Below are 22,197 nucleotides of genomic sequence, written 5' to 3' on the forward strand. Positions count from 1 at the left end.
TTTATGGTAAACAAAGTGAAATTCCACAACGAGGGGCCAAATAAAGGTCGTGTTGGCTACTAGCTCACACCGAAAGAAGCTTGCTGCCTCACAGAGCTGTTCATTAAGTGTTATCGCCTGCTGCGCCCTGAGTAAGTCAGGTCCGACGAGTATGTAACACAGCGAGTATGTGCGGGACGTGCTGCTTGAGGCCTGATCACCCTGCCCTTTAGGGAGGAATGTTTTTAAGGTCAGTTGCAAGTCATCTGATCCAACTGTTTCTTCTCCTCTCTGTCTACATTGTCTGAAGCCTTCCGAGCTTCTGTATGTTTTAATGCTCTTTATGGTGCGTTAGAGTCAGCAATTCCCCGACGTTTTTCTTTTCGCTACCTCGTATGTGTATGTGACTGTCTCCTTAATCCACAGATGTGCCATTACAAGCCTTGTGCCTGATGATTAGTGTGATCATTGCCACAGGCGGCTGATAAGGGTATCATTACTGTCACTGAAACAGCCTGTTGCTTCTCTTGGCCACCAGATTTACATAACTTCATAGGATTGTACTCTCAGGGTAAAACAGCTGAGCAAATCAGCTGAAATCTGTGATACTTACAACGTAAATGAAATACTGGAAAAAGTATCAGCTTGGGCGGCACGGTGGTGCAGTGGTTAGCACTGTTGCCTCATAGCAAGAGGGTTCCAGGTTTGAATCCCGGTCTGGGCCCTTCTATGTGGAGTTTGCATGTTCTCCTTGTGCCTGTGTGGGTTTTCTCTGGGTACTCTGGCTTTCTCCCACAATACCAAAAACATGCACATTAGGTCATGCACACATGCACATTTGGCTACTCTACATTGTCCCAGGTGTGAGTGTGTGGTTGTCTGTCTTTGTGTGTCAGCCCTGTGATTGACTGGCAACCAGTCCAGGTTGTACCCCGCCTCTTGCCTGTAGTGGACGGATGGAAGTATCAGCTTGCATCCACCTTCGGTTTTCATATATCTTTAGTTTTTGCAACTTTGGAGCAATGGATTAAGTTTGACAAATTGATCTAAATTGGGTGCGTAGATTGGAGCTATGAAAACTTTTAATTCATTCATGCAGGCGTCCACATCTGTCCACATCCCTCCAGACAGACTCTTTCTCTTATAACCAAAAGCAGCTCTGATTTAAAGTCACTTTCATTCATCAGTTTACTTGGAATGTTCGATTACAACACGTCAACAGACAAACAACTTGAATCAACAATACGCTGCGCCGGAAATCTATTAGGTGTGTCACAGCAGTGAGGCTTAATCATCTGCTTCACATCAGTTTGACGAACGGCAAACCTTTTCATGTTACATAAGCCAAATAAATCAAGCACTCATCACTATAATGGTGACAGATAAAGGGAAATATTTCTCCTTACCCACACTTCAGTATCTGTTACTCATGCAGTACAAAGCAGGGCATACAATGAGCTTCCACTTCACACCATGACTCACTGAGGTAACCAAGAAAGCCTGAATGGATCTGTAGTAATACTAAGTTGTCAGGCAGCTAAATATGCTGAGTCCGAAGTAGGATTAATGCTTCTATGACGAGAAACAAGTTCTGCAAGTTAGACTGTTTCTGGAAAAATGTCTGAACTCTTCCTTTTATGTTCCTGTACAGACCAGAACATTTAATGGCAACACGGTGCGGCGTTGTTGACATGGCATGTTATTTCTTTTTGTGTGACGAAATACAGATTATTCATACGAGATGTGAAATGAAAATGTTGAGCGTCAGTGAATGCCAAGACCACAGACGTGTGTGTGTGAGAGGCTGCTGTAGAAATCAGAAATCAGAAATCAGAAAAGACTTTATTGCCATGTAAGTGAAGAGGTTTCACATTACTAGGAATTTGTCTTGGTGATTGGTGCATACACAGAACGTAACAGTAACATATAATTGAAGAATAAAATAAAAATGAAAATAAAATAGAATAAGGTAACACAAAATAAAATAAGTGAAATAAATATTTTTCTGGAGGTAGTCCAAAAGTGAGGTAGTGCAGGGTGGAGTACAGTGCAAGTGGGTAAGTTAAACTGCATGACTGTATGCTGCAGTGTTTCTTGGAAATGCATGTCATTATAAAAGAAAGTCAGGACTCGCGTGCTGTCAGCACCGGTGGTGACATCTCCCAGCTGTCAAACGGGTGGGTGGGGTGTGGGAGGGTGCAGGGGGCAGGTAGGCTGTTACCTCACAGCATCCAGCTTTGGAAAAAGCCTTCCTCCTGACCTGAGGTCCCACACACCACACACCACAGTGGGTGTGTGCGCACTCACACATACGGCGAACATCAGTGTAAGCGTTCAGCTCGGGACGCACGTACACACACCGCCAGCCAGCCAGCCAGTCAGTCAGCCAGCCAGCCAGCCAGCCGCTGTGCTCCACCAAGACGGACGTCCATGATGAGAGGCTGCTCCAGCCGATCCAAGCTCACACAGAGCCAGGACAGAGCGGGTAAGAGGCGTCGCTTTGACAGGCTTTGGGAGACTTGCGGGAGTTGAAATTGTGCATCTTTAACGGGAGGACAGAGAGAGTCGGGAAGCGAGGGGCAGGTCGAGCAGCCCGTCGACGTAAACAAGAGCGGCGCTGTCACCGAGACCTTTACCCTACATAGCAACTACAGGCGACAATCTTTGGCTTTCTTTTATGGCAACCGGTCTGGTTTGTAACAGCAGCGGTTGTGATGTGCCACGGAGGATGGAGAGCCAAGCGGATGTGTTTTTGGGCTGCTGCCGAAATAAAAAAAGAAAAGAAAAAGAAATTAACAAAAAAAATCAAACCGCTTCGTGTAGACTGAAGCTGACCTCCCTGCTTTCGTTTTAATTATCCACACACTGATCGTGATGCAGATGCCGTTGCAGAGGTTAAGGGTGTTAAGGTGTTCTGGCTGTTTGTTGTGTTTATGGTTGTTGTTATTGCTGCTGCTGCTGCTGGTGATGATGATGATGATGATGACACTGTGCTGCTGCGATGCAATGTATTATATTTCAGCTAAATGTTGCAAACACTGAATGCTGGCTCAGGAGCTGAAGCTCTGCTCTCTCAGCCTGCTGAAGGCTGCTTTACCGCCCAGTGTGATGTTAACGTACTATATTGGGAAATGACTTGTCCGGTATATTACAGGCTAAAGGCAGTTAGCTGCAATCAGAGCCTGGCAGCTGCTCAGAGGGAGGAAGGAGGAGGAGCAGCACAATGATCTGTTTCCTGTTCGTGCCCCTGTGTGGCTAAAGCATGCAAGACTGTTAATTTGAGATATTTCATGCAAAGCTGTCCTTAAGAGTGACTTCTGTGCCTGCTGCTGCTTTCACACAGGCCAGCCAAGCTTTATGCGGATAAGATAAGCTACCCTAAATAGCACATCAGTGTTGCCTTGTCACCTTTTACACCATGTGCCACAGTTTGTATGGGTTTCTTCAACACTCTGCACTCCAGTTATATAAAGAAAGCTATAAAATACTGTATACATCCCTTGCATGAGTTTGTGTGCCATTTATTTGTGGACCTGATGAACCTGACATATATTATACAGTCTACTAGCAGTCAGGGAATTTTAGAGAGAAGGAGCTATTTTAATTAGAAACTCGCCATCTCACCATATTTAGGTCACATGCCCTGTTCCTCCGCCACCAAGGCCCACTCTAAAGTTTAATATAATGGGTGCATTGGATTCAGAGTCCATAAGGAACACATAAACAGATGAACTGACAGGCCTACTAACCCTCAAAATGTACAGTGACGTCCCACCAGGCAATACAGCACTTTCTTCAAGAAGTCCCATATTTATAAAGCTTTTAATGTTCAGTTTTGGTTGACACTGTCCTAGTGTGACACGGATTTATCTCCAAGGTAATTTTCCCAGTATTACTCAACAGTATTAATTTGAAAGGCCCTATATATAAGAAACATCTACATAAAAAACCCTTTATATTAAAAGCACTACATCGATAGGAAATACAGAATCCAGGACAGGACTGTTAGAGCTGAACTGCATTACAGGTGTTAACATTCTTGTAGATTACAAGCCTGTGGTCAGTTCACATTCAGTGAGTAGGGGAGGGAAATGCTGCCATCTCATGGACAACTCGTGTGGAAAGTGCTGGGCTCTGTGTGTTTGTAAGGAAAATTCAAGTTGTGTGATGATGATAATGTTGTATTAAAAAAAAAAACCCACAATATCCTCAGAGAAAATATCTGTCGTGTAGTGACTGATGATTTTACCTGTGAAAACGTGCAGGAGCAAGAGAGGCACAGAGTTGCAACTTGTTAAAATCAGGGAAAATAAGAAAAAGAGGCTGCGATTGTGTGGACCATGAGTGTGTGGGGCCTTTTAAAGCAGCTTTTCTTTTGTCTCAAAAGTCTCTTCATTTGCTGTGACAGTGGTGTTGTTTTCAAAGGACGATCATGTCAGTGCACTGATGCACATTTTAAAAGGCCAATCGTGACCCCCCTTTGACCCTCCTAAACTAAATGGTTACATGTGTCATGTTGAATTCACTTTTGATCGCTTCTTAAGAGTACAGCCTATTGAGACCACCACAGGTGCACAGACGCACAGTCCAGCGAGCCAAATCCAAACAACTTCTCCACTGCACTATTCAATATTTTTCTATAAAAACTGGAACAAATGGCATGTTGTAACGTGAGAGGGGTTGCTCATTGTGACAGATCCGCAAAATAATTACTCAAGTGCAGTTTCGCGCAGCTAGTTAGTTACAACTGTGCGGTTTCCACGGCGAAAGGCGAAAATGTCTTTTGCAAATAGGACCCCTGTTAAACTCGTATAACGCCTCCAGCTTCGAGCACAAAACAGAGGGATAAAACCATACCTGTCAATTTAGAGCCACAGCTTCGTGATGAAACATCTCGACTCTTTTTACGGTGACAAATAAACCGTGCAGCTCATGTCTTTTTTACGCCTCTAAAGCTTGTTTAAAATATGCTTGCGCCTTTTCAGCACTTACGGTATGAAATTTGCTGCGTCCATTCTGCGGTCATTACGGCCGACCGTTGGTTTTCATCTGTGGCCAGATCGGAGCACGTGACAGCACTCACAGAGAGATAGAGAGAGGGAGAAAGACAGACCACCCGGCTATCTCCATCCCCGCATATCCGCGCGGATGAAACACCGGTCACCTTCACCTTCAGAGCAGCATCACGGGAAGCGATCCCGTGTTCTCCCCGCGGCTGCCGCCACCTCACAGCAGGACGGAATGGAGGACAAAACACCGTCAAATCCGCGGGAACTCACCCAAAACCCGCTCAAGAAGATCTGGATGCCGTGTAAAAATGGCCTTCCTGAAAGACACATTTCTCAAAGAAAGGGTGCGTATGACAACGTGGCGGCAATTGTTAGCATCGCCGTGAATAGCCATTTCACCCGTGTAGTGATGCGCACTTACAGATATCCCTCATCTGATTCGTTTGAGGCATGTTCGCACATGCTAACACGCAGCCAGACCCACCGTGGTAACTGAAATAATTAATGCTAATCCGTCCCGTTACACGTAAACCACAGTCTGCTTTGTTGTGCTAGCTAATGTTACTATGGTTATAAGCTCCGCGACCACAGCTCGCAGAGTTCAGATGTCTTTCGGCTGCTCCGTTATGTAAGGATTCACTGTATTCACGCAGACGAAGGTTACGCGCATCGAGGAGAAAGGACTGGCATCAGGGATGTGCATTTCGTTGTTACCGTATGCCAAGTCCATCACCAGCTGTTGGTAAACAGGAATTGTGTCCCTGCAGTCATGTGAGTGGTTTGCCCTGTGGATGTGCTGTTGCGTTTTATCCGTGCTCACACTGGTCAGTGTGTCCTCACTGTGGCCTGGCTGAGAAAGGATTTTTTGAGTCAAAACAGACCTTAAAATGCAAACGAAATCGTGAGCTTATGATGGGAGAATTGGTCTTTTTTTCCTTCAGTAAAACAGCATAAATATAAACTTGACATATCAGAGATGTGGTTGTAAAAGATTCTCTCTAAATGCTTAATGCCTCAAAAACCATCAACATTGTCTTATGAGAAGGTGCATATGGTGAAGTTGCACTAAACATCATGCTCTTTGGCCCAGTCATCTGTGCACACACTGCAGCCCAGTCTGGCTCTGTCCAGATGTCTCACGCGGTTACAGTACAGTGTTTCACAAGTCCTCAGAGACGTCTGCTCCGCGCTGGTGTGATGTGGTTTTGTCTATGTATGGCATGTTGCACATGCCAATGAGGGCAGTCTAATGTTAATAATAATAATAAGAAGAAGAATCAGCTTTCTTGACAGTATATATATTTTTACATACACACATTGAATTCGTCTTCTGCATTTGACCCATCCTTAGTTGAGCACACACGTGCAACACCCGGCAAATTACATGCAGTGAAACACACAGCAGTGGGCAGCATCAAGCGCCCAGGGAGCATATTGGTTCACGGCTAATCTTAAGGGTGGGTTTTGACTACTCAACTTTGGGTTGAGTAGATATGCTTTCACTGAGGTGATGCACAGTTTATGCAGTTTTACTTCTTTCATGTGTGATCAGCACATGACTCAAGCTCCCTTTCTCTTTTTGTCTCTTTCATTCCAGTATGTATGACCAACTGTCCCACCCTGATTGTGACAGTCGGCCTTCCTGCCAGGGGGAAGACCTACATCTCCAAGAAGCTGACCCGCTATCTTAACTGGATCGGAGTGCCCACCAGAGGTACGACTTCTCAGGACAAGTCAGCTCCAGTGGTTAGAGTCTAAGAAACTAGAATGAAACAAAGCAGTTTTAGAAACGTCAGTTCTAGAGCGTAAAGGGAATTGATTCAATATGTGCATCATGAGTTTCACGCCTAACAGGAAATGTTCTTGCCTTGGTCTTCCCCACAGAGTTTAATGTGGGACAGTACAGGAGAGAGTGTGTGAAGATCTACAAGTCCTTCGAGTTCTTCCGTCCAGACAACGAGGAGGGGTTGAAGATCAGAAAGTAAGAGCAGCAACTGGCATCTGACAGCCGTGAGGACAGTTAATTTAACCACCAACCATTCGACATTTATTTCCGTGTGATCTCTGCAGGCAGTGTGCTTCAGCAGCCTTGAACGATGTGCGACAGTATCTCACAGAAGAGGGAGGCCAAGTGGCGGTGGGTCGAATGTTAAATGGTGTTTCAGGCCACTTAAATACGGTGTGCAACGTCGGGAAGCTAAGCCATCTTTGTTCTGTCCACGTTGAACAGGTTTTTGATGCAACAAACACCACCAGAGAAAGGAGAGAAACCATCATCCAGTTTGCGGAGCAGAATGGCTTTAAGGTAACTTGTCGCGTGGCGGTTTTGTTAGGCGACGCTGCATTAGTTGACATTCAGCGCTGAGCTTGATTTGTTTCTCCTTCCCCTGTTCTCTCAGGTGTTCTTTGTGGAGTCTGTGTGTGAAGACCCAGATGTCATAAAGGAGAACATAGTGGTGAGTGTCTTTAGTTCATCATCATGTTTACTTTGTCCCAGCTGCTGCGTTGTAGTCACTCTTCCACCGTTTTCTCTGTTTAGCAAGTGAAGCTGGGTAGCCCCGACTACACCAACTGCAACACAGAGGAGGCGGTGGAAGATTTCATGAAGAGGATCAAGTGCTATGAAAACTCGTACGAGACACTGGATGAAGTCCTGGACAGGTGAGGTGGAGGCTGGTGTGGTGTGTGTAAAGATGTCCTAATAAACTAAATTAGTGGTTTCAGCTGTGTTGAACAGAAGGCTTAAAGCGTCCGTGGTCTCCCCTCAGTGATCTCTCCTACATCAAAATCATGGACGTGGGTCAGCGGTTTTTAGTCAACAGGGTGCTGGACCACATCCAGAGCCGTATCGTCTACTACCTCATGAACATTCACATCACTCCGCGCTCCATCTACCTGTGCCGCCATGGCGAGAGTGAGCTCAACGTCAAGGGTCGAATTGGAGGAGACTCGGGCCTCACTCCCAGAGGCAAAGAGGTATAGCAAACTTCTTCAACAGGAGAAAGGACTTTTTCTTTTTACCTGACTAGCTGACAGGAGTGGGTTGTGGGCTGGATTGTTAATCAGAAGATTAGTTTGAAGGAATGTTACAGTCATGCCTGTATGGGAAGAACAAAGTGAGGGAAGGTGAAGAGCTCTGCTGTGTTGTTGTTATTATCACTGTGTCTCCAGCAATGGAGAGCAGACTCGCTGCTGTGTCGTTTGCTGCATTGCTGTCCAAGACGCTGCAGGTGCAGGGTTTTTTGAGGTGAAACAGAACAGAGTTACTTTCTTCACCACACAGTTGGTTTGAGTTGTTAAGTGCTGCAGTGTGTGTTGGTCTGCTGGTCTAGTTTGTTACTGCAGGACTCCGTCTGCAGTAACGGGCTTCGCTCCATCAGTGTGTGTGTGATGGCATAGAAAGTGTTCACAATCTACTTCATGTCTGTCCTGTAAATGTAATTATGTAGTTAATAAATAAAGCATGCATGCAAATTTGTGAAGATGAATCAAAAGATCGCCTAACTCTAGTGTCATTCCGGTGCTGCATTGCCTTTTCCGTTATTAAATTACAAATCAATTCATGGAAAATAGTATTTTCCAAGTAAGTATACACACACGCGCACGCACACTGTAATAGATGAGTTGGTGAAAGATAAAATTTGCCCCTCTCTTCTCCATGTAGTTTGCAAAGAAGCTGAGTCATTTCATCGAGGCGCAGGACATCAGCGACCTGAAGGTGTGGACCAGTCAGATGAAGCGAACCATCCAGACCGCTGAGGCCCTCGACGTGCCCTACGAACAGTGGAAGGTCCTGAACGAGATCGATGCAGTGGGTATTAGGTTCTCCACTCCTAAGCGCAGCTGTTTGCCGACATGTGTGTGGCGTTGGCGCAGTTTTAATCTGGGTGCGATGTCTCTTCAGGGTGTGTGTGAGGAGATGATGTACGAGGAGATCCAGGACCATTATCCTTTAGAGTTTGCTCTGAGAGACCAGGACAAATACCGCTATCGGTACCCGAAAGGAGAGGTGAGTGGCTAAAATGTTTTGTCTAATGATGCGATGTGCTTATGTAACTGTTAAAAAAAGTGTGTTTTGTATGTTAACGGTGAGGTAGCGTGCTTCTTCACAGCGTGTCTCTGTTTGAATTTTGGAAATTCCCAACACAAAGATGGTCCTCTTTTGTGATTATAAGGACACTCACGTAACCACAAACACAATTAATCTGTATCCAGATGGCTACTGGCCACTTACTCTCTGCTAATGAGCCTCAGCTCGGATGAGCAGCCAATCTCAGACAGATTTGGCTGAACACCAGATGACGGCTAACAAAGACTCCACATTAGTTCACATTGTGAGTATGTGCCAAAAATGTGGGGTCAGTTTTTTTTTTTTACTGCAGGCCTGAATGGCTGCTGGTCTGTTCACACCTTAAGTTCATCCCATTACCTCTCCATTAATCCAACATGGGGTGATGAATATGGTCATTAGCTGGCTGCCCAGGCAGACAGCACTGATGTGGGGCTTTGGGGAATCTTGAAAGCAAGTGCTGGTCTAGACAGCTTGATGGATTTCTCCACCTGATAAAATGTCAATGTGTTTACGCCCGGAATGTGTGAAGAGAGTGTATCGTCTATGAGTTTCAAGTTACAGACTCGCAGCTCTTTCTCAGCTTTGTTTAGTTATTATTTATTCATTTCCAATAGGGCAGTGTGTGCTTTCTGCTAGTCTGATTTGCCTCTCTCTGTGTCTCCTCTGACTCAGTCCTATGAAGACCTGGTGCAGCGGTTGGAGCCGGTCATCATGGAGCTGGAGCGGCAGGAGAATGTACTGGTCATCTGTCACCAGGCGGTCATGCGATGCTTGTTGGCCTATTTCTTGGACAAGACGGCAGGTCAGTCTTTTAACTGAGCCTCGACGAGCCTGTGGGCCTCAGGCAGGTGTCTTAAATAAGGCACTTCCACAACTAAACCCAAATCCTGTTTTAAGTGAGCTCTTCAGATGTTCGAGACAGGCTGTGGGAAATGTTGGAAGTTACTCAATTCACCAAGCAGAACTATATAGACAAAAGTATTGGGACACCAGACCATTGCAGCAGCACTTTAAGGACTTTAATGACACTGTATTCTAAATACATAGACAACTTTGCAGCATTAACAGCTTCCACTCTTCTGGGGAGGCTTTCCACGAGATTTTGGAGTAGAGCATTTGTGAGATCAGAACTGATGTTGGACTGTCTAACAGTCTCCGTTCCAGTTCATCCCAAAGGTGTTCGGCAGGGTTGAGGTCAGGTCTCAGTGTGGTCCAGTCAAGTTCTTCCTCGGCCAAACTCACCCAACCATGTCTTTATGGAGCTTTGCTTTATGCACTGGGGCACAGTCATGCTGGAATAGACAAGGGCCTTTAACAAACTGCTGCCACAAAGCTGGAAGCATAGCATTGTCTTGATTTTGATCTTGATTTGGGTCTTCTGACAGTTTGCATAATTTGTCAGTGCTGACTGAATGTTAAATGTGTCAATAAGACCCAATAAACTGAGCTCTTGTCCTTTCTAGAAGAATTACACTTGAAGATAAATGAATTTGAGGTCCTTCTCTGTTCAGATAGTTTCATTGACTGTCTGTTCTGTGTTTTTTTGTGTGTTCCCACAGAGGAACTGCCGTACCTGAAGTGCCCGCTGCACACTGTACTGAAGCTAACGCCGGTGGCCTACGGTAGGACTGGTCTAAATCGCTAATCCTCTTAATAAATGTAATTTTATTGAGTGGTAATAAAATCTTCTGTTGCCCGAACTGATGAAACCAAACTTCTGTGTGCATGCTCAGGCTGTAAGGTGGAGTCCATCAGCTTAAATGTGGAAGCAGTAAACACACACCGAGAAAGACCAGAGGTGGGTTTAACAACATGCAAACAAGCACACACACACACACACACACACACACACACAGGTTTTTGCAGGTTAGGACGGTTCACAGACAGGTTGCTCAACATCAGAGTGTCACCTGATGTTGTCATCATCAGTTCGTTCCGATGACTCTGTTCTTATGAGCTGCAGTATGAAATATTTGTGAGCTCAGAGCAGGTTTTTATTGTGTTGGATTATGTCATCAGAAACACAACAGAAACAAGCGCTCCTGTTGTCTTTCACACCCTTAAGGTAAACACCTGACACCTGATGTTATAGTCTCTCACAGGGTTCTGCTCAATGTAATCACACGGTTATATTTGAAGAGTCAACAGTGAAATGCACCTGATATATAAGTACTGTATGTGAGTAATGTGAGGCTTAGAAATACAGCGAGGATCTTTTATTTACATTTACGGGTGAACTTTGGGAGCTTTTTAGATTTTTATTTTTATTTTTTACCCATTTTTGTGGGATTTAAGTTTTTCATATTTTTTTATTATTTATTATATTTTTTTAAGAAATAGCACGAGATGAGCGGTTTAATTTCTTCCCCACATTCACTGCTGACACGTAACCGACAAAGACGATAATTAAAACCTCGAGCGTGTGAAAACCGTACCTTTTAAAAACGTCTTCTCCCCGTGTATGTACAGTGGATTTCATATCTTCATGTGTGTCTTGATCCAACCCCCCTCTTTGTGTGTGTGTGTGTTTTTTTTTCTTTGTTTGTTTTCAATCAAACAGAACGTAGAAGTGACGCGGATATCAGAGGAGGCTTTGCAAACAGTGCCAGCTCACCAATGAGGCAGTGCTCCTCACCTTTCTTACATGCACACTGTACCCTTCAAATGCTCAATACACCTGCCAAGCTCAGCATCTTCTTGTAGACTTTCTTCACCACCTTCCTTCGATTAAATTACTCTTCACTCTCCTTATCTTCTGTTTTTCCTCCAATTATATTTTAATATGTGATGATGATGGAAATTGACTGGAATCCAGTTTCTAATTTTGATTATTAATCTTCTGACACGGATTTCGTGCCGTGCATGTTCTCCCATTTTTGGAGAATAAATGAAAAGATGATGAAGGTTTTTTTTTTCCCTTCTTCTTCTTCTTCTTTTTGAGCTGATGCTGCAGTCTGAACTGTGAAGCAGTGAATCTCCAGCACCTTTTCATGTTGAAGCCGTGATTACGTGCAGTTGATTTTCTCATTGATCTTACCTGTTGAACTGAGTTTTAACTTTTTACCAGTGTCTCATCACTTTATATTTCTGTTGGTAAAATCCAGGACACTGAGCTTGGTTTTTTCAGCATTGCACAACTTAGGTTTTGTTTTTTTGTTTTTTTTAATATTTTGCACATAAAAATCAACTCTGTGTTTATCACCTCATTAAATGTCTTTGATTGCAGTTTGTCTCCAGTTTTAGGTCGTTTAACACTGTCTAATGAAGATCCTGAAACAGTCGTACTTTGTTTTGTTTTTTTTTGTTGTTGTTGTTGTTCAGTTATGTGAAGGTTATTCTGGTATATTCACTGATCAGAAGCTATTTCTGTTTAATGTTTCAAAATAAACGACACCCAACAATTTCATGTATCCTTACCACACTCTTCTTTGTGCTTCATTTTAGAAAGTTTGACATGACAGCTGTGTTCCTCCTTTAATATCTAGAAGTTAGGATCTGAGGTTATAAGCTTTACTTTGAATGCACATCTCAAGATAAAGCAGGATATTTCTTTCTCGTGCGATTTGGAGATGAAAAGATGCAGACTGCTTCCTTCCTACTCTTACTATCTACATATCAGATGCTCGGCGCAGTCCCTTCCTGCTTTCTCTGCTGTGCAAACTGAAGGCTGAGTCTTTTCCCCCCTTTCATTCATATGCAAAGACTCCACTGGGGTGCCATTCATCAGCCTGAACAAACCACTCACTGTGCCGCGCACATTTCTTTACATTCAGCTTTAAAGTGATAAGAAAGTGTAGACTTCTTATTCGCAGCCAGTAGTGCTTTCCACAAAGACAGCTTTCCTTGTAAATGAAATAAAGACATGAAAAACCAAGAGGTAAACAGCGTGCTGCTACGATTTCTCGTCAACTTGTGTTGATGACAGCATCTTATCAGTCATGAGATGGGTCTGATAAGCTGATCATCAAAAGGAACCCGAAGTGACCTTCACAGTTTCAAAGAGGTCAGATCATCTGTGGGCGCATCGTTAAAAAGAAAACTAACTTTTCCTGATACGTCTTGAAAACCATGACATGGCATATGCAGACTGCGGTCATCAAAACAAAAACATTGACTGTAAGGAGCAGCTATTGCGAGTGCAAACAGAATTTTCCTGCTGCGGTGCCCTCAGTGGTTACACACTTATGATTTACAGTAAATCAATAGTGTGTGTTTTTCATAATAATTCTCCTCGCTTCACCCTCCCTGGGCTTTTAGTTGCCAACATAAGATTTTAAGTGGTCTGTGAAAGATTTCATGGTCTGCCACTTCTTTCCCAAAGTGTTCAGGAAACTAAATCATAAATCATACAGACTTCCTGCAAATACGTGCAATATTCTTTGAGAAGGCATCTGACACTGATGCGTTCCCTCTTTGCAGAATGTGAACATCCATCGTCCACCTGAAGACGCCCTGAGGACCGTCCCTCCTCACCTCTGACCGCCTGCTGGCACCCGCCGAGGCTGCTGTCTCGTCCTCTCGCTCCCTTCTGATGGACTCATGAGGTTATTTCAGTTTTCCGATCCGCACAGCCTGCTCACCGTGGTGATCGTCTGGTGATGCGCCTCCTCCAATACCCCCCCCCCCCCCCCACACACACACACACACACACACACCTCTCTGTGACATGTATGTATTGTCTTTTTAAGGGAACTGAAGGAGCTCAGCCTGGACGTGTTCTGCGTTCGGGTATGCGGTATATGTATGTATATATTTATAAGTATTAACCATGTGGTTTCATCAAATGATCACGTGACTTTCTGGAACATGTTTGACATGTTACTGTAATGTGCAATCGTTTTATGTGAAGGTGTCTTCAATGATAACGTGCAATTTGAACATTACGAACCTACTTGGATACTGAGTCGGTATAATTAGGTTTTCTATGATAAACAAGGCACTTAGACTTCGTGCTGATGGTTTCCTTCAGCTGATGATTCCACACAGACCTTCAGCGAAATGAAAAACACATCCTTAATCATGTTTTGTGAAGAACACATCTGCACACACAGCTAGTGGAAATGTGAAAATGAAATATTGACTTAAATATGTGCGTCCCAGCTCCACTATAATAAAGATGTGTTATTTTTATAAACCATCTTGTCATCATCTCCATCATTGTAGGTTTTCGTTATTTATTAGGCCTCACTATTTTGAATCCATAAAATGTCTGACAATAAAGGGAAAAAATGGTCCTCACATTTTCCCAGAGCCCAAGTGACATATTCAACCATCACATTTTGTCTTACTAAATTCAAAATGAATCCAGCAACAAAATCAGAAGGTGCCAGATGCTGCCTGAAGTTAGTTGGCGACCACACAGCAGTGAGCGAGTGACAGAAATTAAGACAAAGCTTTGGTACTCACAGGAACTGAAAGCATGTGATCATGAGCAGGGTGTGTTCAGGAGATATCTTATCTGTCTCAGCGTTTAAAGCTCCTCCTCTGAGTTCCCACAGTGACTCAAATGAAAACCTTTCATCAACCTGTCGATGTAGGTTCTCGGTCATCCGGGTCCTGGTAGTTGAAATGCCAGAAGCGAAGGCAACCGGATATCTTCAGGTTGTTGAAGACGTTTCACCACCTTTTGGATGAGAGGCGAAACGTCTTCAACAACATAAAGATATCCAGTTGCCTTCCTTTCAAGCACTTCAACCTTTCATCAGCCATTACTACATCAGTGCACTCAAACAAGGCAACAGGTGTAGTACAAACCCTGTGTAGCAGATGAGTAGCTATGAGAAGGCACTGTGAGTCCAAATACACCTGAGGAAATGAAAGTGAATTTATAAAGCATTTGCTTGTTTTAAAAATGCTCCTTTTTCCCTCAGTGGACTATAATCCATAGTCACATCATTTGAATTAAGTAATAAATGTGAACAAACTGTACAGGGTTTCACACACACACACACACACACACTGTCTGCATCACTAAGGTATTACTTCCTCTTCCTCACAGCTGAAATAACAGAAACTGTGCATAATGTGGCCTAAGTGCTGACTAAAAAACAACTTCCTCAAAAAGCGCAACAGGGCCTTTTATAGGCACAGCAGCAGCACAACATGCTCACTGTGAATGACACAGAATGATGGACACGTTTAAGTATAAACAACAGAGTTTTATTATTTTTCAGTATTCTCATACATGGGCTTTGGTGGCTTCTTTACAGACAGCTCTTGCTCCATGTCCACGATTAAACACCACACGGGCTACTTTCCTCAAATGTGGATTTCCTGAACAGAGAAATTTTGGAGACAAATTTGAAACAACAGTGACAGAACATACGGACTCACATACACAAAATACAAAAAACCTGGGAGTTTGCTTCGCAACAACACGTTCTCAGTGCCCCTGTATTCATGGATATCAACTGGATTAATACTTTAAGGACCCGCCTTTGTTTGGGGATTTGTTCTAAGTGGCTGAAAATGAAACTGGTAAATATTTCATTATATACAGTCATTGATATTCATGAGTACTGGGAAATACTCGAGATGGGTGCAAAGGGTGTCATCGTCAGATTGGTCGTGTTCCTCTCGTGTCCTCGCTGATTGGCTGTTTACTCCTTTACTCTTGTGCTGGTTGGCCCTTGCAGCGTCTTCCCAGTTTGTGTGGGACCGGGGACAACACTGTCATCAGAACTGTGGACAGGAGAAGTCAAATTTTTTTTCCATTTAAGCACATCTCTCTTTTACAAGTACAGAAATTTGAGCCATAAGAGCAGAGAATAAATTTCTTACGTTCTTGAGGAATTCCTCGGCAACAATACGGGCCCTGGCATTAACGGACAGTTTCATCTCACTGATCTCCTTGTCAATCTCCTCCATGAAGTGGATGACAAAGTCCACCAGCTTGTGTTTGTACATCTGCTCCGTGTGGAAGTTAGTGATCAAGAAGCTAATATCATATCCCTGAAATCACAGCATAAGAGCACAAGAAAGCCCGTTAATTAAATAGTATTCATGGGAATACACATTATAAATACTGAGGTACTTTCAGGTTTGTATACAGTTTCTAGATCATCTGAGTATGACATTTGCTCACAGTCAGTTCACACTTTTTCTCAGTTTTCGTTCGTATTTTTCTGTCAACATACAGAAAAATCTAGTGTATGTACAGTGTCCCTTTATTGTTGCTCTCTCTTTAAAATTCTATTAAACACAACCCAGATTGCCCCTCCACCACACTTACCTCTACTGGTTTCCTCCTCAGAATGAAGAAGTTCTCTGCTCTCATCATCATAAAGCGCATGAACTTGTGGCAAAGGATCTTCTCAATCTCATCGGCCTGCGGCGAATCATTTTTAATGCACATCAGAACGGTGGAACAAAATTAGGAAACGTGAACAGTTCACCAAAAACCATGTGAGAGCTGCGGATTTAAAAATCACCTGTTTGACAGCGATGCTGACTCTGACAGAGTTGATGGATCCCTCGATGAGAACCTTCTCCTTGTCATTACGGCTAATCACCACCGGCTGAAGTAGCAGCTCCTTGCTGCTCCTGTAACCACAATGAAATCCACCTGTTACAAATGACCCTGCGCAGACCCTTAAAATAACTTGTTGGAAAATTCAAACTCCACATTGCATTGGCAGCACACCTGCACACAGGTTGCAGCAAGTCCCCGCTGGCCAATTTTACAGCCTTCCTGATGCTTATGTAATTTTTTTCCCCCTCTCCAACATTTTCTAGCGCAATTTTGCACAAGCCCACACTTGTGTGACAGCTGGAGATGATCTGCAAACAGCTTAAGGGCTGGAGAAACAGGAGGCAGCAAATACACGGCAACATACCTGACTTCCACCTCTGGCTTGTTGTGACGCTCCACCACTTGAGAGGAGAAGTTCTCCAGGCAGAGGGCGGCCTGCAAGGTGGCCCTCACAGCGTTCAAGTAGGGGCGCAGAGTCGCTGTCTAAAGGAGAAATGCATTAAGATCTGATGATAAGATATCTGGGTGGGTCCCCCTGGAGAAAAGATCTTGTTGGATGATGCATGCACTTGTTATTGAGGTCAGGGCGAACTGGACCTCCCTGCACCTTGTGGGTGACTCAGTTAGCAGGGTCGGTTTATGTTTGGTCAGGAAGCAAAATGAGCTGAATGCAGTAGTTACGGGTCAGTTACAATCCACTTACAGTTTCCCCATCTTTATATTTTACAGACATAACCATGAACAGTTATTTTAGAAAGAAAAACAACGATCAGCATGACCCTAATGCAAGTTTTCTGTATATAAAGGTGAGGGTCCTCTTCGAAACGAGGGTTTGGGGGGTTTTTGTTTGTATTAACGGTACTAAATAGCATGCTTACGGGTTATCCAAACTGCAGCCCATCCATGAAATTACACCCATCTACATTATTGTGTGTAATGCCGAAGGTATAAGCAGCTTTCGCATCGTCTAATAACAGAGCTACGAGTCATAGTAACGAGGAAAAGGGGGGGAGAGAGGAAAAGACAGTTCAGCTCAATCACTTTAGTTTTCTGCAAAGCGTATCAAGGATGCCCCTTCTCGTTTCACCGCAACCAACCAGAAACCCCGTCTGTGAGAAACACGGAGCTGGCTAGCTAATCTCGCCTCGAATGTAGCCATAGTTCAATCAGGTAAATGGCTAAATAATATAATATAAAGATAGTTTCAGTGCAAGCAACTTACCATTTTTGTGCCGTAAAAGACGGAAGTTCCTCAGCCACGCCTGGGACTCCTCTTCCGTAAATCATACATAGTCGAGCACAGATGGGGTGCGCTAGATTTATATAGCGATTTCCCCACACAGAAGAAATGCGATGCTTTGTTCGTATTACAACGCCTCACTGGAGCATCTTTGCTATAAAACGAACATACCCTACGATGCGTCCATTCTGTTCGGTGAACAGGAGACATTTCGTTCAGAGACACTGTGTCCAGGAGCCATTTTCAAGTTTTGCTACCTGTTTTCGAATAAAAAATGACAAACTATAAGATCATAATCCACATAAGACCTAGTTAAATGAATGAATTAGGAATTTAGCGGTAATCGTTTTTATGCTCCATGACAGAATATGGTTTGTTCCGATCATACCACTCTAGCACTAGTTAGCATAACACATTTACAATTCTTCAAGTCCGTTTTGATGGATAGTAATGTTTGATAATCTACCATCAATTTTGCAATGTAATCTAACTAGTATGTTATGTAAAATTTCCTACGCTGTCGAAAGTAGACCGTAATACTGTTGGAATATATTTAACCCCCCCCTCCAAATACAATGGTTTTTTCCATCATGGATGCCATACACTGACGGTAAAATTCGTTTCTGTTAAACATTCTAATATTTTTATCTGTGCTTTAGTCTTGTACCTTTCAACTTTTGTAATCTTATAAGTCTTTCGTGTGAAACGTTCGTGTGCAAAATGGTGAAATCATAGCAACCATTCTCACAGTTTGTGCAGTGTGGGCCCAGCTGCTTGCATGCTGTGAGGCGGACCGACGTTTATTTGGGTTCGTGCGTGCGTGCGTGCGTGCTTACTTGACTGTGTGTTTAATGTATGTATCTGATAGAGAGACAAAAACTGAGAGTAACAACAACAGCTGGACACCCCTCCGTCTAATCGTCTTTCATTATCTACGCCGTCCATCCTCACGTCTCAGGTCATTCAGACACTGCCAGCTCTTTGCCACACAGCATCATGAGTGAGTTAAAGGACTGTCCCCCACTGAAATACTACGATTTCAAGCCCGTCGAGCATGTGAAGGTGTGTCCCCGCTACACCGCTGTGCTCGGCCGCTCAGAGGACGATGGCATCGGTATTGAGGAGCTGGACACTTTGCAGCTGGAGCTGGAGACGCTCCTCTCTTCAGCCAGCCGCCGCCTCCGAGCCCTGGAGGAGCAGAGACAGGTAGGGGGAACATGGGAACCTCCTCCCATTCATCTAACTTGTCTGTATGAAATTAGACTTTCTTTCCAAGTCAGTTGTCTGTGACTTAATCTCAAATGAAAACACATACTCCATTCTTGTTGGCTGCTGTTTGTAACTTCCCTGATGTGCTGCCTCACAGATCCTCACAGACTGGCAGGACAAGAAGGGAGATAAACGCTTTCTGAAGCTGGGAAAAGACCCAGACCCTGCTGCCCCCTCTCGCCACAAACCAAAGAAGCAAAAGTTGGACAGCAAAGGCGGTCATGGGCCAGGTCCAGGTCCTGGTAGACCCAAATCTAAAAATTTGCAGCCGAAAGAGTATGAATTTACAGATGATCCACAAGACATTCCCCGCACTCCGAAAAATGATGCTCCCAACAGGTCAGCAACAACGGCTTGTCATAATATGGCTCACATGTGTTACACTGTAATTGGTTTGCCTCAGTGCTTTGTTTTGTTTTTCTTCAGATTTTGGGCATCAGTCGAGCCATATTGTGCTGATATCACGAATGAAGAGATTCGACTGCTGGAAGAACTTCTGAAACCCCCGGAGGATGAAGCAGAGTATTTCAAAGTATGACATCAAAAATCACGCACCTGTTGTGTTATATACCTAAATTCACTAATGGTTCAGCCACATTTATGGGTGTTTTTACTCTAAATTAAAAATTTAATTTTACATAAGTGTTGAACCTTCATGCTGTCTGTGTTAACTGTAGACTCCAGCACTTGGGAAACACTACTCTCAACGTTGGGCTCAGGAGGATCTGCTGGAGGAGCAGAGGGAAGGAGCGCGAGCCAACGACAAGAAAAAGAATCTCATGGGAGGGCCGCTGTCTGAACTGGATGCCAAAGGTGAGGGACGACTGCAGCCTGTGCCTGAAATGAGCTCACATGGGCTAATTTTCTCTTTGGCATTCCCATGTCAGACTGCACAAGCCACGTTAACACTCATCTCCATTTCCAATTACTGTAGACGTGGACTCTCTGTTGAAAAAGTCAGAGTCTCAGCATGAGTCTCCAGAAGATGGATGTCCCTTCGGTCCTCTCACACAGCGCCTGCTCCAGGCCCTTGTAGAGGTCAGTATGTGAAATACTCAGATGTAAATATTCTGGAAGCACTGAAACTTGACAGTTGATGAGACTGCATTTTGTTTTCTTCCAGGAGAACATTATATCCCCCATGGAGGATTCTCCTATACCTGACATATCAGGGAAAGATGCTAATGATGGCGCTGGGACTTCTCCTCGAAGCCAAGGAAAAGCTTTTAGGTATTTGGGCAACGCCTGATGAATGTATGAGATATCAAAAGCACCAAGATCAGTTCTGCAAATGAGATAATTTGGCATTTTGGCTGCCATTTTCACACATTATGCACACATTCATACAGTTCATGCCATGCATACATGCCAAATGTCCCTGGATCCTTTGGGTATATGTGGCCTTGGCCCTCTTCACTTCTGTCAGCTCTCTTCTCGCCATCCTGAGTGCCAATCTGTCACCTGACCTAAACGCAGCATCCCTGGCTTTCAGCAGAGACCGGACCTCTGCGTTCAGCCAGGGTTTCTGGTTTGGGTAGTTGGTTACAGTCCTGGTGCTGGTGACATCTCTACACAGTGCACAGGCCACAATGTTATATTGATTGTGAGCTTGGTTCTTTAAAGCAACTCTATGTAATTTAAATGATTCTGGCTCAGTCAAGACGTTAGACGTTACTTGACCACCTGGAAAAACGACTCAATCATAGTGTTGCTTTAATATATTGTGTGTCTTTCAGAGTACTCTGACATGTGTTGGTACGATAAAGTTTCATAAGGTTAACAAGCTGCCATCCTGAACTTTTTCACATATATCTTTATATGTTCTGTTCTATCATCCCTCCAGTGTTCCTCACACACGTTCTCTGGAGGCTCGGATCAAAGAGGAACTGGTGGCTCAGGGGCTGCTGGACTCTGAGGAGCGACCTGGTCCAGGAGGAGACTCTGAGGATGAGGTCCTGGCAGAGCTGCAGAAGAGACAAGCAGAGCTCAAAGCCCTGATTGCTCACAACCGAGCCCGTAAGCAGGAGCTGCTCCGGTGAGGACACAGAACAGCTGTGGATATGTGTACCATGACATAAGCTTTACATCACAAACATTCAGAACATTAACTTTATATTTACTGCCACTTCGCAGGTTGGCGAAAGAGGAGATGCACAAACAGGAGCTGAGGCAGAGAGTCAGGGTGTCTGACAATGAGGTCATGGAGGGATTTCGACGAATCATGGCAGCCAGGCAGAAGAAACGTACCCCGACCAAGAAGGAGAAGGACCAGGCCTGGAAAGCACTGAAGGAGAGGGAAAGCATCCTCAAGCTACTGGATGGATAGAGAAAGAAACAGTTTGCGTCTGGTTTTTATCCGGAGAAACCTCGGAAGAAAGGAAAGTGACACCGATTAGAACAGCTGTGACAGCTGTTACATGGTCTGTGATGGTGTACGAAGCAGTTGACTGCAAGTCTGCGTAACTTCACTAGGGATGTTTCTGTAGTAGTTTTTACATCATGCACAGCTGAAAGTTCGTTTGAATTTTTCCGTCTTTGTAATTGGAATTTTTATGTTGCTTTTTACTTTGTTTACCATTGTAATGTTATGGAAACAACACACATGAATGTTTGAATAAATTGGTATCGTCTAAAGACATTTCAGAGGAAATACAGAATTAGTCTTTTCTTCAGTGCAGATTGTGATTCCTCTTGGAGCCCAGATGGTTAGCAGCATTAGAAACTGAAGGTCTGAAATGCCCACTGCTGCAACTGGTTCAGTGGTTAAACATCACTGGGTGGATTAATATGTTTTCTGTTGCTTTGTTTGCTGTTTTCATCACAGCACATTCACAGACAGTAGGATGTGGCTAACCTTTGAAACCAAGGGTCCCTTCCCCTTTGTTTTCACTTTTTCAGCTGTAATGATAAAACACACATGGGGATGTAATTAGAGTTACATCAAAAGCAACGTTAATTAAGTATTAATTACGAGAAAAGCTGAATTAACAGAAGTCATCCATCTATCAGTAAGCCAAATCCCATTTTCTGTTGCTCAAGTGCTTTATTTTGAACTAAATTTATCTCTAAGTGTAAGATGTAGAAAGCTTTATGTATCTTTTCCATTAGATTCCTGAAAGAGTGTCACTGCTAACTTTTAGCTGTGTTATTTATGGTA

General features: G+C 43.9%; 3 protein-coding genes across 10 annotated transcripts; 2 read left to right on the top strand and 1 right to left on the bottom strand.

Annotated features, from left to right (window-relative positions):
- The first annotated feature begins 2,219 nt into the window (after positions 1-2,219).
- On the top strand, positions 2,220-14,194 carry pfkfb4a (6-phosphofructo-2-kinase/fructose-2,6-biphosphatase 4a). 4 transcript variants are annotated; one of them, XM_046384594.1, is made up of 14 exons: positions 2,220-2,464; positions 6,586-6,702; positions 6,873-6,969; positions 7,059-7,125; positions 7,219-7,293; positions 7,388-7,444; positions 7,528-7,649; positions 7,757-7,964; positions 8,653-8,799; positions 8,893-8,997; positions 9,733-9,862; positions 10,620-10,682; positions 10,794-10,858; positions 13,480-14,194. In XM_046384594.1, exons 1-14 carry the CDS (start codon positions 2,410-2,412, stop codon positions 13,537-13,539), a joined length of 1,368 nt encoding a protein of 455 aa, XP_046240550.1. In that variant the 5' UTR covers positions 2,220-2,409; the 3' UTR covers positions 13,540-14,194. The 4 variants fall into 4 exon arrangements, with proteins under 4 accessions (XP_046240550.1, XP_046240549.1, XP_046240548.1 ...); XM_046384593.1 differs by lacking the exon at positions 13,480-14,194 and adding an exon at positions 11,621-12,476; XM_046384592.1 differs by lacking the exon at positions 2,220-2,464 and adding an exon at positions 4,939-5,332.
- A 1,003-nt stretch (positions 14,195-15,197) lies between these two features.
- LOC124056795 (actin-related protein 2/3 complex subunit 4) lies at positions 15,198-17,909 on the bottom strand. The gene is made up of 6 exons (XM_046384600.1): positions 17,754-17,909; positions 16,896-17,014; positions 16,491-16,602; positions 16,292-16,387; positions 15,841-16,011; positions 15,198-15,741 (listed from the first exon to the last, which is right to left on the bottom strand). Exons 1-6 carry the CDS (start codon positions 17,754-17,756, stop codon positions 15,736-15,738), a joined length of 507 nt encoding a protein of 168 aa, XP_046240556.1. The 5' UTR covers positions 17,757-17,909; the 3' UTR covers positions 15,198-15,735.
- Positions 17,910-18,224: 315 nt separating this feature from the next.
- tada3l (transcriptional adaptor 3 (NGG1 homolog, yeast)-like) lies at positions 18,225-21,678 on the top strand. Of its 5 annotated transcripts, XM_046384599.1 has the most exons (10): positions 18,294-18,381; positions 18,522-18,579; positions 18,730-18,977; positions 19,138-19,379; positions 19,467-19,572; positions 19,718-19,853; positions 19,975-20,078; positions 20,164-20,270; positions 20,884-21,075; positions 21,174-21,678. In XM_046384599.1, the coding sequence occupies exons 3-10, from the start codon at positions 18,768-18,770 to the stop codon at positions 21,364-21,366; spliced, it is 1,290 nt and encodes a 429-aa protein (XP_046240555.1). In that variant the 5' UTR covers positions 18,294-18,381; positions 18,522-18,579; positions 18,730-18,767; the 3' UTR covers positions 21,367-21,678. The 5 variants fall into 5 exon arrangements, with proteins under 5 accessions (XP_046240551.1, XP_046240555.1, XP_046240552.1 ...); XM_046384595.1 differs by lacking the exon at positions 18,522-18,579 and having other exon boundaries at positions 18,225-18,381; XM_046384596.1 differs by lacking the exon at positions 18,522-18,579 and having other exon boundaries at positions 18,316-18,381; positions 18,640-18,977.
- Positions 21,679-22,197: the final 519 nt, after the last annotated feature.

This window comes from Scatophagus argus, chromosome 3 (assembly GCF_020382885.2).
Source record: "Scatophagus argus isolate fScaArg1 chromosome 3, fScaArg1.pri, whole genome shotgun sequence".
Lineage (NCBI taxonomy): Eukaryota > Metazoa > Chordata > Actinopteri > Scatophagidae > Scatophagus > Scatophagus argus.